Source organism: Quercus robur, chromosome 7, assembly GCF_932294415.1.
Source record: "Quercus robur chromosome 7, dhQueRobu3.1, whole genome shotgun sequence".
Classification (NCBI taxonomy): Eukaryota; Viridiplantae; Streptophyta; class Magnoliopsida; order Fagales; family Fagaceae; genus Quercus; species Quercus robur.
In genome coordinates this window covers 18222742-18236471 of record NC_065540.1, presented here as the reverse complement: position 1 = coordinate 18236471, position 13730 = coordinate 18222742, and the positions used below count along the sequence as shown (strand labels likewise).

Sequence of the window (13730 nt, the reverse complement as noted above, 5' to 3'; positions counted from 1 at the left end):
TTATTTTTATTTTTAAAGTTGATCAAATATCAAGTTGAGATTTACCCAAAAATTCTTCCAACAAAAAAAAAAGAAGATATTTACCCAAAAAATAAGCCAGCAATCCAGCGCTGCGGAAAAAGCTGTATCTTTCTTAGTACACGCGGCCTGCAGAGGCCGCAACCATTGAATGCTAACGTGGGCTCTCTTAATTAAGCATGGCTCACTGGTCCCCACTTCCCCTAACACCGTCACTGGGCTGTGAGCCCTGTTCTTCATATTTTCCCACCAACATCAAAATCGAACCCTTTTTTTTTTTTTTTTTTAAGAAAAATGGATAGAGGAGATGACCAATGTAGCATTTTTATTTGTGTGATCATAGTAGCATCTTATTTGTTTTTAGACGAGACTCTATACATTTAATTTGTGAGCAATTCACTTACTATTTTTTGAATCGTTTGGAATATAGATGAGATATAAAAATACTAATACATAATTAGTTACTAAGGTTCGAACTCAAACTTGACACTTGTTAAACCGATATCTTACCAACTAGGCCATGTCGGTAAATAGATCTTTCTTTCATTCAATTTCCTGTCAATTCATTTAATTAATTAATTAATTAATTATGAAGCAAATCTTAAAATCCCAAATTATAAAGCAAACCTTTTTATTATTTATATTACGAGTCATTCGAATCTAAAGTAGCCACAAACACAATCGATAAGAATCGAATATTTTATATTGTCTTTCCTCTTTTCCCTAGTACTGAGTAGCGAGTGACAGACAGTGTATCCAAAAAGATGGATGTCGAGAAAGCGAATCACAAGAGAAACAGAAACAGGACTTGTTGCTGTGTAGGCACAACAATCTGTATCATCATCGCCATAGTAATCCTCATACTCATATTAGCACTCACTGTCTTCAAGGCCAAGCGCCCCGTGATCTCCTACGACCACATGAGCATCGAAGACCTCGATGTCTCTTTCGATATAACCAAATTCAAGGTGCACCTCAACGTCACTCTCGATATCGATCTCTCCGTCAAGAACCCAAACAAGGCCGGTTTCAAGTACTCCAACTCCACCGCCTTTCTCAACTACCGGGGCCAGCTCGTCGGCGAAGTCCCCATTCCCGCCGATCAAATCTCCGCCGGCGAGACCAAACCCATGAACGTCTCGCTCACGCTCATGGCGGACCGTTTGCTTTCCAACTCCGACTTGTATTCCGATGTGAAATCTGGTGTGTTGGCACTCAACAGCAACGTCAGAATTTCTGGGAAAGTCAAAATCTTGGGTTTAAAGATTCACGCTGTTTCGACCTCGTCCTGTGATTTCTCTGTCTTTGTATCCAATCAAACTATTAGAGATCAAACCTGCAAGTATAAGACACAATTTTAATAATTCCTATACTTCCTAGCAAGTACTACAAGTACAACTACTACTTTCCCTGTTTACATTTTTTGTTCCATCTGTAATTTATTTTTATTTATATTTTTTTGGGGATTAAAGAATTTTATTTATTTCATACTGTTACTAGACATGGTAGACTGGGAGCGTTTCTACTTGCAATTTTTAATTCTTGAGTTTTATACTTTTATTTAATACGAATTATGAGTTATAAATAATAATTATTGCTTACAATTTTTATATTTTCCAATTAGTTTTCTTGTGTGGTTCTTCGTTCATCAGATTTTGGGAATTCTAATCTGTTATCTGTATTTTGTATACTCATAAACGTAATGAATAAACTCTACACTTGTATTTTGTATGTGGTTCTTTTTAATTAACGTAAAAATCATTCTTAACTTGTAATTTGTAACTTCTACCCAAGTAGCGCAAAAAGAAAAGAGAAGGAAAAGTCATGAATATCCAAGTTGATCTCTATCCAATGACCTTTGGTGTAGTTCTTTGATAAATTTGTCACTTTGTTGTTGTTGTTGTTGTTCTATATTTTTTTTAATAAATAATTTGTGAGCAGAATCAGTAGACTGTTATTCAAGATTCACTGATTCAGAGTTCTGATGCTTCCACATTAAATCATATATGCAATTCGTTCACTTCATAGGAGAGGCTAGCTTCAGTCATTAGTCATTACTTGTCAAAGAATTACTATAAATATCATTCATTTTGGGTTCATTAATATAGAATCTTAGTTGGTTTTGTCTCCAAAATAGCTTACTTTCCTGGTTAAGATGATCATAAGATCTAGCTTCAATTCGTTATTAACTCAAAAGCAATCTTCAAATCTATAATCTGTGGATACTTCTTTTTTGTGTGGCTAATATTATATTACAACCTCCAACGTCCAACAATTTACTCTGTGTTGGGAGGCACCTTTGGTCAAAGCAAAGCATGTGCTGGGCATGATGATGATGGTAGCTAACAAAGTTCGGCACAACTTCGGGGACGCTTTCAAGCATCAAATACTGTTTCTGAAGAAGTCTCCAGTTCACACCAAATTGATTGGAGTTTGTTACTGATGGAACACAAATCCGTCAGTGAATGTGCAGATGGAATCACCCGTGAGGCGTGAAGGTTTGCTCGTCGCGAGACACCGGTGTGGCGCCTGCCACAAAGTCTCCGATGCCAAAGTTAGGATCACAGTTAAACACAATAAAGAAAAGAATAGATAGTTTCAGAGTATTTTTGCATATCCCCTTCTGTTGGTTGTGTGAGAGTTTTATACCTGAGCCCATCAGGGCTAGCCGTTGAGGCTGTTAATGCTTTCTTTTGTAACGCACCTGGCCAGTAATGAGACTTTTAATAGGCCCTCCAACGGTCTTCTTGGTTGATTTGGTAACTGCTCGGATCATTGATTGATCGCATTGAATAACTCTTTGCCTCGTCGGTGATGATAGCTTCCTTCGCTGTTTCTGCTTACTTCGTCATGGATGGTTCTCTCGTCAGTAATGTTATCTTCGTCAGCGGTATGTAGAGTTGTCATTCCCGTCAGTTGCCCCCCAGGTTCTGGGGTCGTCGGTGACCTGTCATGACGATCACAGAAGCTGAAAAGTTTTTCTTGTGACTCTTGGGGTTCTGTTCCGCCTTTAATGTTTAGTGGCGGCGTTACACGCAATCATGGCCACGTGGCGCTTGATGGTCTGTGGAATTAATGGCATGACCCTTGGGTTTCCCGCTGGTTTTTCAATCGTTTTTTGGCCCACATTTAAAACTTCTCCTTTTCAACTTTTCGTTTATTTCTCAGAGAGCAAAAGCAAACCAGTTTTTTAGAGATACTCTGAATATTTTGTGGCTTCCTTCTTCTCCGATCTGCCTTGTGCTGCTTCTGCCGTTCCGCCATTGGAGGTATGTTCTTCTTTCCTTTTTCTTTCTTCTTTTTCTTCTTTTACTGTATAATTTCTGATTTGCTATTCCCTTTTCGCTTCTATTCTGGTGTTGGCTTTTGCTTTTCTTTTGGGGTTTCAGTTTCGTGCTTTGTTTTCCTTTTGGTTTCTGTATTTTCCATGGTTGATAGCTTAGAGGTTAGGACAGCTTGCCCGTCGATCTCCTTCCTTTTTGCGCGTCTAGGGGGATCTTTGGGTACTTACCCTTTTTTGGAAAATTTTGTGTACGAAGGCAATAGTCTGAGTGTCGTTTTGAGTGAGTTGTTACCGTTGCTCCGTCAATCGCTAAATTGGTTTGAGGGTTTAGGAGGGAGAAGATTAATGTCTGAGGTTAGGTCTAGTGACCTCGAGACTGGGCTATCGTCCAGTGGTGGCCCGGCTGAAGGAGATACCGCCGTCTCTGGTTCTCGAGAGGTTAGGGCTTTTTATGCCCTTAGGGAGATTTGTGGTCTGGATGACGAGACCGTGAATAGATTTAAGGATAGGTTTCAATTTCCGTCTAGGGTTCGTGTTCGTCGTCCCAGGGAAGAAGATAGGGCTTGTCACTTCTTTCCAGGCGAAATATGTTTTTATGAGTCAGCCTTCACCTGTGGGCTTAGGTTCCCCGTCCACCCGTTCCTGATGGAACTTTTAAATCATTTTGGTATAGCCCCTGGACAGCTCATGCCAAACTCGTGGAGGATCGTCATTAACTGTATGCAAATATGGTTGGCCTCCAACGGGGATATGATCAGGATAGGTGAGCTCACCTACCTGTATCGTTTGAAAGAGTCTAAAGAGTGGGGATATTACGAATTAGTCCCTTGGGAGAGAAAGATTAGAATCGTCAAGGGATTGCCTTCGTCATTCAGGTATTGGAAGTCGCGCTTTTTCTTTGTGTCTGGGGACGACTTCGAGACCCAATCTAGCAGTGATTGGGGTGATATCCCGAGGTTACTCCGTCGGTGGGGAACCCCGACCTTAGGTGCGTCAGTATTTCTCCCCGTTGTTTCAATCTTGCCAATTTTCAAGTTCTGATCTTGCTGACTTCTTTGTTTCTTTGTTTGGTATAGTTAAGAGACGGCCTGGGCTGAAGAGACGATATAAGGAACGTATAGAGACCGCCATCGGGTACGCTGAGACGATTGAGAGCTGGGACGAGCTGGTTGACCCTCGATCTCTTGCGTTTTACAACCTTGGTCCTGACCCATCTCCTTTCGTTCTTCGTCAGCTTGGCATTGAAGGAAAAAAGAGTAAGTTTTAACTTCGTCAATGCTGATTCATCTTCTGTACACTTAAGCACTTCTTTGACACACTTTCTTCTTGCAGAGATGACGACCAAGTTTAACAAGGACATGTATGCAAAGATGAGGTCAAAGAAGGACGAACCCCTGTCCAATTTGGGGAAGAAGACCGTGCGAGTTACCGGGAAGGGTTCTGCCTCCATCCCGCTCAGCATTGTTCCTTCCATAGCCTCTGAAACGACGAGGACTGCCTCCCCGACCGCTTCAATAGAAGAGATTCCTACTCCTGGCTCTAAAAGGCCGCGCGTGGTTGGCAAAGGAAAGGAGAAGACTGATACTCGTCCGTCCACCATATGGGATGACGAGTCTTTGGCTGTGGAAAGAGCTCACGAGGTCGTTACTTCAGCGGACTTGAAGGCTCTATCTGACTTGTCCTTAAACGATGTGGCTTCCCGTCACGTCCACAAACTGGTCCAGGTTCGGGTTCTTCCCTCTTCATCATTTCTTTTTTTTTTTTTTTTTTTTTTTTTTTTTTTTTTTTTTATTTTTTATAGACGACTTCATAATTTCCTCCAGGTGTTGGGAGAGAGTATCCATATCACTGCTGAGTACCTCACTCAAGGGGCCAAGGTGGCGTCTCTGGCGACCCGGATGGAGGCTCAGGAGAAGGAGAACTCTGACCTGAGGACGAACCTGATTACTTCTATGGACGAGGCCACGACACTGAAGGAGAAGGTCAAGGTGCTGGAGGACGACCTCAGAGTTGAGCGCGGGTTGACTCAGGAGAAGGACGAGCAACTTCAGGCAGCCAAGGAGAAGCTAGTGAACATCGCCGCTCGATCCGTGGAGGCTTTCCAGACCACTGATGAGTACAACACCGTGCTCTTCAGCTGGTATTTTAAGGGATTTGAGCTTCTCCGGAGGTACATGATCAAGCATCCTTCCGGAGTCAACCTGGAGAGCCTGGATTTGGAGGAGGTGGACAAGGAAATGGCCCTGGAGGAGGCAGCTTCGTCTTCTGCCCCCGGTGATGATGTCCCTGAACCCGTTGCTGACGTGCCGGCCAGTGAAGGCACAGCTGATGCTTGACTCTACTTACTTAGAAAAATATTATTGTGGGTGCCCGTCTTGTTTTTGGGCTTTTTTTTTTTTGTAAATCTAATTTCAAAACAATTTGCTTTATTTTGAAAACAATGATATCGACCCAGTGTTTATGGGCTGGAATGAAGCGTACTTACTTTTCTTCTGGCTGGTTTACATCCGTCCGTACTTTTTGTGCTTTGTTAATTAGTTGTTGATTTAATGCACTGTGCTCTTCTGTGAACTGACTCCTGCCATTCGACTTACGTCCGTCTAGACGGACTCTTATCCCTTGTTCTTTTAACGTCAGTAATTTACATCCGTCAAGGCGGAATTTTATTACTTAGTATTTTAACCATAGTATTATGGTCTTCAGTAATTTACATCCGTCAAGGCGGAATCTTATTACTTAGTCTTTTAACCATAGTATTATGGTCGTCGGTAACTTACATCCGTCAAGGCGGAATCTTGTTACTTAAGTCTTTCAACCAGTGTTATGGCCGTCGGTAACCTACATCCGTCAAGGCGGAATCTTGTTACTTAAGTCTTTCAACCAGTGTTATGGTCGTCGGTAACCTACATCCGTCAAGGCGGAATCTTGTTACTTAAGTCTTTTAACCATAGTATTATGGTCGTCGGTAACTTACATCCGTCAAGGCGGAATCTTGTTACTTAGTGATTTATAGGCCTCATGGTTGACCTGTGCTGCCTGCGCAAAAACATTGAATGAATAATACTTTTATTAACTTCAATAACGAGTGCATTCGTGTGTTACATTTACTCATGGTATTTCTTTAAATGCTCAATGTTCCAAGGACGAGGGAGTTTTCGTCCGTCCATAGTTTCCAGATGGTAACTCCCTTGCCTAGAGTAATGAACGACGCGATATGGCCCTTCCCATGTAGGGCCCAGCTTCCCTTGAGTCTGGTCTTTAGTAGCTATAGTGACTTTGCGAAGGACGAGGTCCCCTATGGCCAGCCGCCTGAGTTTGACCCTCTTATTGTAATACTCGGCCATTTTCTTTTGATACTTTGTCATTCGACTGGACGCATTGTCTCTTATTTCATCCAAGCAATCCAGGTTGAACTGCAGTCCCTCGTCATTGAGTCCCTCTCTGAAAGCTCCTCGCCTGATGCTTGTTACTCCAACTTCTACTGGGATCACTGCTTCTGAGCCGTAGGTGAGCCTGAAGGGTGTCTCTCCTGTCGGGGTTCTGGCTGTAGTCCTGTATGCCCACAAGACATTAGGCAGTTCTTCGGGCCAGGCACCTTTTGCTTCGTCCAGCTTGGTTTTGATTATCTTGAGCAACGTCCTGTTTGTTACTTCCGTCTGTCCATTTGCCTGGGGGTGTCCCGGGGATGAGAATTGATTCTTGATCCCGAGGTTCGAGCAGAACTCTCTGAAGCCTTGGCTATCGAACTGCTTCCCATTATCGGATATGATCGTCAAAGGGATCCCGAACCTGCAGATAATGTTTTTCCATACGAAGCTCCGGATCCGAGCCTCAGTGATGGTTGCTAGAGCCTCTGCTTCAACCCATTTTGTGAAATAGTCAATAGCAACTAGAAGGAATTTTACCTGACCTTTACCTTGGGGCAGAGGACCGACGATGTCGATTCCCCATTGCGCGAATGGCCATGGGGAGGATATGGTCGTCATCTTCTCTGCTGGAAGCCGTTGTACATTCCCGTACCGCTGGCATCTGTTGCATCTCCTGACGAGGTTAGCAGCATCCCCCTGCATGGTTGGCCAAAAGTACCCCGCTCTTATCACTTTGTTTACTAGGGATCTGGGGCCGGCATGGTCGCCACAGACTCCTCCGTGTACCTCTTCTAGGATGTATTTGGCCTCGTCCTCGTCGACGCACTTCAGGTAGGGCATAGAGAAGCCTCTCTTGTACAAGACGTCATTTAGGATCGTGAACCTAGCCGCTCTCTTTCTGACCTTTCTGGCTTCGTCAGTATTCTGAGGTAAGTGTCCGTCTTGGAGGTAGGATATCAAGGGCGTCATCCAGGTGTTTGTGCTCTGGGTGGTGAGCACTGCCACCTCCTCAATACTTGGGCATTTCTGAATTTCTATTGCCATGTCTGCGCTTGTCATTCCTGCTTCTGACGATGCTAGTTTCGACACTTCGTCAGCTTCAATATTCTGGTTTCTTGGTATCTGGACGAAATCCACTGTGTCGAACTCCTGAGTTAGCTGCCTTGTCAGTTTAAGGTATTTCTGCATCCTTTCCTCCTTTGCCTCGTACTCTCCACTGATCTGTCCGATTACCAGCTTTGAATCACTCTGGATAAGCAAGTTTTTGGCACCAAGAGCTTTTCCAAGCCTCAAGCCCGTCAGTATTCCTTCATATTCGGCTTCGTTATTGGTGGCTGGGAACTCCAGTTGAACTCCATATTTCATCACTTCTCCGTCGGGGGTGGTTATGACGACCCCTACTCCCCCCCTCTTTTGGGCTGACGAACCATCTGTCTGTATTATCCATTTTCCAACTACGTCGGTAGTTCCTGCTTCGTCTGGAAGAGTGAATTCAGCGATGAAGTCAGCCAGGGCTTGTGCCTTGATGGCTGCTCTTGGATGGTACTCGATGTCAAATTGACTGAGTTCGATTGCCCATTGGACCATTCTCCCTGCTGCTTCCGGTTTGTTCATTGACTTCTTGATTGGCTGGTCCGTCATTACGAGGATAGGATTTGACTGGAAATACGGTCTGAGCTTGCGCGAAGCTACTATAAGTGCGAACGCAATCTTTTCAATTCTTGGGTACCTGAACTCAGCTCCTTGAAAGGCCTGGCTGACGTAGTACACCGGGAGTTGCTTCTTGCCTTCTTCTCTAATCAAGGCTGCGCTGACTGCCGACGCTGATACTGCCAGGTACAAATATAGGTTCTCCCCTCCTTTAGACGGGCTCAGGAGAGGTGGACTGCTCAGATATCGTTTCAACTCTTGGAACGCTGCTTCGCATTCGTCAGTCCAAGCAAAGGCCTGCTTGAGGGTTTTGAAAAAGGGCAAGCATTTGTCTGTGGCCCTGGAGACGAACCTGTTTAGAGCTGCTATCCTTCCCGTAAGTTTTTGTACATCCTTGACGGTTTTGGGTGAAGCCATGTCAATGATAGCTTGTACCTTCTCTGGATTGGCTTCTATTCCTCTCTGGGACACCATGAATCCCAGGAATTTTCCCGAGGCTACCCCAAAAACACATTTGCTAGGATTTAACTTCATCTGGTGTTTTCTCAGGGTTGCAAAAGTCTCCTCCAGGTCGTCCAGATGGGCGAGCTCTTCCTTACTCTTGACGAGCATATCGTCTACGTATACTTCCATGTTCCTGCCAATTTGTTGGTTGAACATTTTGTTTACCAACCTCTGGTATGTAGCTCCAGCGTTTTTCAACCCAAAAGGCATCACCTTGTAACAATAGAGTCCCTGGCTGGTGATGAAGGCGGTCTTCTCCTGGTCTTCTTCAGCCATCTTTATCTGGTTGTACCCTGAGAAGGCATCCATGAACGTCAACAACTTGTGTCCAGCGGTAGAATCCACGAGTTGGTCTATCCTTGGTAGAGGGAAGCTGTCCTTTGGGCATGCTTTATTCAGATCAGTGAAGTCTACACACATTCTCCACTTTCCATTTGGTTTCTTTACCAGGACGATGTTGGCGAGCCATTCTGGGTAGTATACCTCTCGGATGAACCCTGCTGTCAATAGTTTGGTTACCTCTTCTGCTACTGCCTGATCTCGCTCTGGAGCGAAAGTTCTTCGTCGTTGCTGAACGGGCTTCTTGTTGGCGTCCACATTTAGTCTATGCTGGATGATCCCTGGAGATATGCCTGGCATGTCCTCGTGACTCCATGCGAAGACATCAAGATTCCCTTTAAGGAACTTTATGAGTTTCACTCTCATCTCAGGGCTTAGCGTCGTCCCTATCCTGGTTGTCCTGTCCGCATTTCCTTCTACCAACTCCACTGCTTCCAGGATCTCCATTCTGTCTTCCTCTTTTTCTTCTATCGTCCACGTGTGGTTCTCCTTTCTTGCCAGTACGGCCTGGTAGCACTCCCTCGCCAGGACCTGATCTCCCTTCACTTCACCTACACCATCGTCTGTTGGGAATTTCACCTTCAAACAGTATGTGGACGTTGCTGCCTTCCATTTGTTTAGGGTAGGCCTCCCAATGATGACATTGTAGGACGAGGGGCAATCTACAACCAGGAAATCTACTTGTTTGGTCAGCTGCAACGGATAGGTCCCTGCTGTTACCGTCAGAGTCACTATACCCCTGGGGTAGACCCTGTCTCCACTGAAACTGACAAGCGGAGAGTCAAAAGGACGGAGCCTTTTTGGATCTAACTTCAACTGCTGGAAGGCTGGGAGGTAGATGATGTCCGCCGAGCTTCCGTTATCAACAAGGATCCTTCTGGTATTGAACCCTTCTATATTCAGCACTATGACCAGGGGATCGTTGTGAGGCTGTTTCACTCCCCTGGCGTCTCCTTCATTAAAGGACATATCTTGGTATGTTCGTCGGTACTTGGACGGAGGAACAGCGTGGACGCTGTTTACCTGTCTGTGGTATGCTTTTCTAAGCGACCTGAATGACCCTCCTGAGACTGGTCCTCCCGTGATCGTGTTTATCTCCCCGATCACTTTGCATGGAGGTTGGGACGTATGGTCGTCATCCCGAATGAAGGATTCATTTTGGGTCCTGTTGTCGTCTCTGAACTTGTTATGTTCTCCTTTCTTTACAAATTTCTGCAACTTTCCTTTCCGTATTAACTCCTCTATTTGTTCCTTCAGGTCTCTGCAATCTTCCGTGTTGTGGCCGTGGTCTCTGTGGAACCGGCAATACTTGTTCTTGTCACGTACGTTGGGGGACGAGTGTAATGGCCTGGGCCATTTGAGATGATGCTCGTCCTTGATCTGCGTGAAAATCTTGTCAACAGGCATAACCAATGGAGTAAATTTTACCTGACGAGGATTTCTTTCATCCCTCCTTCTATTCCCGTCATTGTTCCGACGTTCTGGTCTGTCTCTCTTTTGCCCTCTGCGGTCGTCTTCCCGCTTGGGCTTGTCTCCCAGCCTCTCGGTATCTTTTATGGCAGCTAGAGCGTCTTCCGCGTTCATGTATTTTTGGGCCTTCAGGAGCATCTCAGCCATTGTCTTCGGGGGGTTTTTGGCAAGAGAGGCTACAAGATCTCTGGATTTCAACCCTGCCTTGAAGGTCGTCAATTGCACCTTGTCATCAGCTTCGTCCACCTCCAGAGTTTCCCGGGTGAATCGCTTGACATATGACCTCAGAGTCTCCTTCTCTCCCTGTCTTATGGTGAGTAAGTAATCTACTGGTCTCCTTGGGCGTTGTCCCCCTATGAAGTGACGCAGGAAAGCGCTGCTTAGCTGGTCGAAGTTGTCTATGGACGAGTTTGGCAACTTAGTAAACCATTCTCTTGCTGCTCCTTTGAGAGTTGTAGGGAAGGAACGGCATAATATCTCGTCAGGTGGTTGTTGAAGGCCCAGAGTCGTCTTAAAGGTATTAAGATGATCCTGAGGGTCCTTGAGTCCGTCAAATGGTTCTAACTGAGGCAGGCGAAACTTTGACGGCACGGGGCAATCAAGTACTGCTGCAGTGAAGGGTGAATCTGTAGCCCTTACCATCTTGTCTACACTCCGGTCTGTCTTTTCCTTGATGGCGCTCCTTAGTTCGTCCATCTCTTTCCTCATTTCCCGAAGAAGATCTGAGTTTTGTTCGTCCGGAGTAGTTGGTCTCCGGGGGGTTTCCCTCTGTTGGCTATCCCCCTCTCCCTCCGTGTTACCCTTGGACCGGTTTTCTTCCTGTTGAGCTTGTTGAACCTGCTGGAGTCGCAGCTTCATTTCCTGGTTCTGCCTGGTGAGTTCCTCAATGGTGGCTGCCAGGGCTTGAACTTGCTGGGCCAAGGCCGTTGAATCTGGGTTGGATTCCATCTGGATATGGTGAATTGATGGAAACTACGTTTTCGACTATAAATCTGAAAACTCGTTCCCACAGACGGCGCCAAACTGATGGAACACAAATCCGTCAGTGAATGTGCAGATGGAATCACCCGTGAGGCGTGAAGGTTTGCTCGTCGCGAGACACCGGTGTGGCGCCTGCCACAAAGTCTCCGATGCCAAAGTTAGGATCACAGTTAAACACAATAAAGAAAAGAATAGATAGTTTCAGAGTATTTTTGCATATCCCCTTCTGTTGGTTGTGTGAGAGTTTTATACCTGAGCCCATCAGGGCTAGCCGTTGAGGCTGTTAATGCTTTCTTTTGTAACGCACCTGGCCAGTAATGAGACTTTTAATAGGCCCTCCAACGGTCTTCTTGGTTGATTTGGTAACTGCTCGGATCATTGATTGATCGCATTGAATAACTCTTTGCCTCGTCGGTGATGATAGCTTCCTTCGCTGTTTCTGCTTACTTCGTCATGGATGGTTCTCTCGTCAGTAATGTTATCTTCGTCAGCGGTATGTAGAGTTGTCATTCCCGTCACTTATGCTAGCAAAGAAAGGAAGGGATGGACCCTTGGGTCCTTGAGCCTCGCTAATTTGAAATAGTTGGCGGTGCCCAATAGGCTAGCTTTGATTTTACAAAGATATTCACTGTGGCACAAAGAGAGATATCCCATAAAACGGTTCTAAAGACTATTCTTTCATTGACGCGTGACTCGTATATATTTTGAAAGGATGGGCTTCCAAGAGCTGTGTCCTCAGCGGCAGGTCTGAACATGACTTGTGTAAACTTAGAATAAGTCTTCTGCCACATAACGTGGCACAATAAATGGGGACACCTCTCCACCATGTGACAAGTTGTGGTTGGTGGAGGGGTGATGGTGGGCTCGGACACCCCCTCCACCAACCACAACTCGCCACAAAGGGGAGTTGTGGCATTTGTTGTGCCACTTTATGTGACACTAGACTTATTCGTAAATTTATGCTAAGGACACTGCTTGTTTTTAGTGCACTAGACACGTGTCCAATTGTCTGTAACCTAACGTGTGCAGTACAATTAATGCATTAGACACAATCCTAACCCATATGCTAATGCCAAATGGTTACCAAAGTTTTCAACTTATTAAATATAGGTAGACACAAATAACTCTTATTAATAGAGACATGTATGAGCATCACTGGCGGCTGCAAGTTAGAGTCAAGGTGGTCATAGGACCACCCTGACTTGGAAAAAAAAGTCATTATTTTATATAAAATTTAAAAATTTTATGACTTAATTTTTTTTCCTTAAAAAAAATGTGTGACCATTCTAAATTTTTTTAGGTCCAATATAATTAAATTTTGGATAAAATTTAGTAACAAACTTGGTTGTAGATTAGGGTTATAACTCCACTCAATATTTTTTTTTATTAGATATGAATTTTAATAATTCCACGATTAGATTACATTTTTTTTCTTCTTATATCCTCTATGCTAATGCCAAATGGTTACCAAAGTTTTCAACTTATTAAATATAGGTAGACACAAATAACTCTTATTAATAGAGACATGTATGAGCATCATTGGCGGCTGCAAGTTAGAGTCAAGGTGGTCATGTATGAGCATCACTGGCGGCTGCAAGTTAGAGTCAAGGTGGTCATAGGACCACCCTGACTTGGAAAAAAGAGTCATTATTTTATATAAAAATTAAAAATTTTATGACTTAATTTTTTTTCCTTAAAAAAAATGTGTGACCATTCCAAATAGGTCCAATATAATTAAATTTTGGATAAAATTTAGTAACAAACTTGGTTGTAAATTAAGGTTATAACTCCACTCAATATATTTTTTTTATTAGATATGAATTTTAATAATTCCATGATTAAATTACATAATTTTTTCTTCTTATATCCTCTATGCTTGCAAAACTTCAAGAAGATTAAAGATAAATAGCTTATGTCATCAATCAAATGTTTTTTTTTTTTTGGTAAACCATGGAAAATTCATTAAACTAAGGAGTTAACAAGTCTGTTATAGCACATATTTGCTTTATCATAGGCTAATAACCTATCCACCACAGGTGGTGGGCATAAAAATACAGTAAAGTAAGACAAAGAAGTCGCTCCCAACTTTGCCAATGCATTAGCGCATTGATTAGCTT

General features: G+C 43.9%; 3 protein-coding genes across 3 annotated transcripts; 2 read left to right on the top strand and 1 right to left on the bottom strand.

Moving 5' to 3' along the window:
• Positions 1–669: 669 nt before the first annotated feature.
• LOC126692608 (uncharacterized) lies at positions 670–1506 on the top strand. Its single transcript, XM_050388277.1, has one exon. It carries the CDS (start codon positions 783–785, stop codon positions 1377–1379), a length of 597 nt encoding a protein of 198 aa, XP_050244234.1. The 5' UTR covers positions 670–782; the 3' UTR covers positions 1380–1506.
• Positions 1507–3646: 2140 nt separating this feature from the next.
• Positions 3647–5637, top strand: LOC126691111 (uncharacterized). Its single transcript, XM_050386186.1, has 4 exons — positions 3647–4289; positions 4378–4557; positions 4634–5025; positions 5125–5637. Exons 1-4 carry the CDS (start codon positions 3647–3649, stop codon positions 5635–5637), a joined length of 1728 nt encoding a protein of 575 aa, XP_050242143.1.
• A 288-nt stretch (positions 5638–5925) lies between these two features.
• On the bottom strand, positions 5926–10779 carry LOC126691110 (uncharacterized). The gene is made up of 3 exons (XM_050386185.1): positions 10591–10779; positions 6205–10476; positions 5926–6139 (listed from the first exon to the last, which is right to left on the bottom strand). The coding sequence occupies exons 1-2, from the start codon at positions 10777–10779 to the stop codon at positions 6406–6408; spliced, it is 4260 nt and encodes a 1419-aa protein (XP_050242142.1). The 3' UTR covers positions 5926–6139; positions 6205–6405.
• Positions 10780–13730: the final 2951 nt, after the last annotated feature.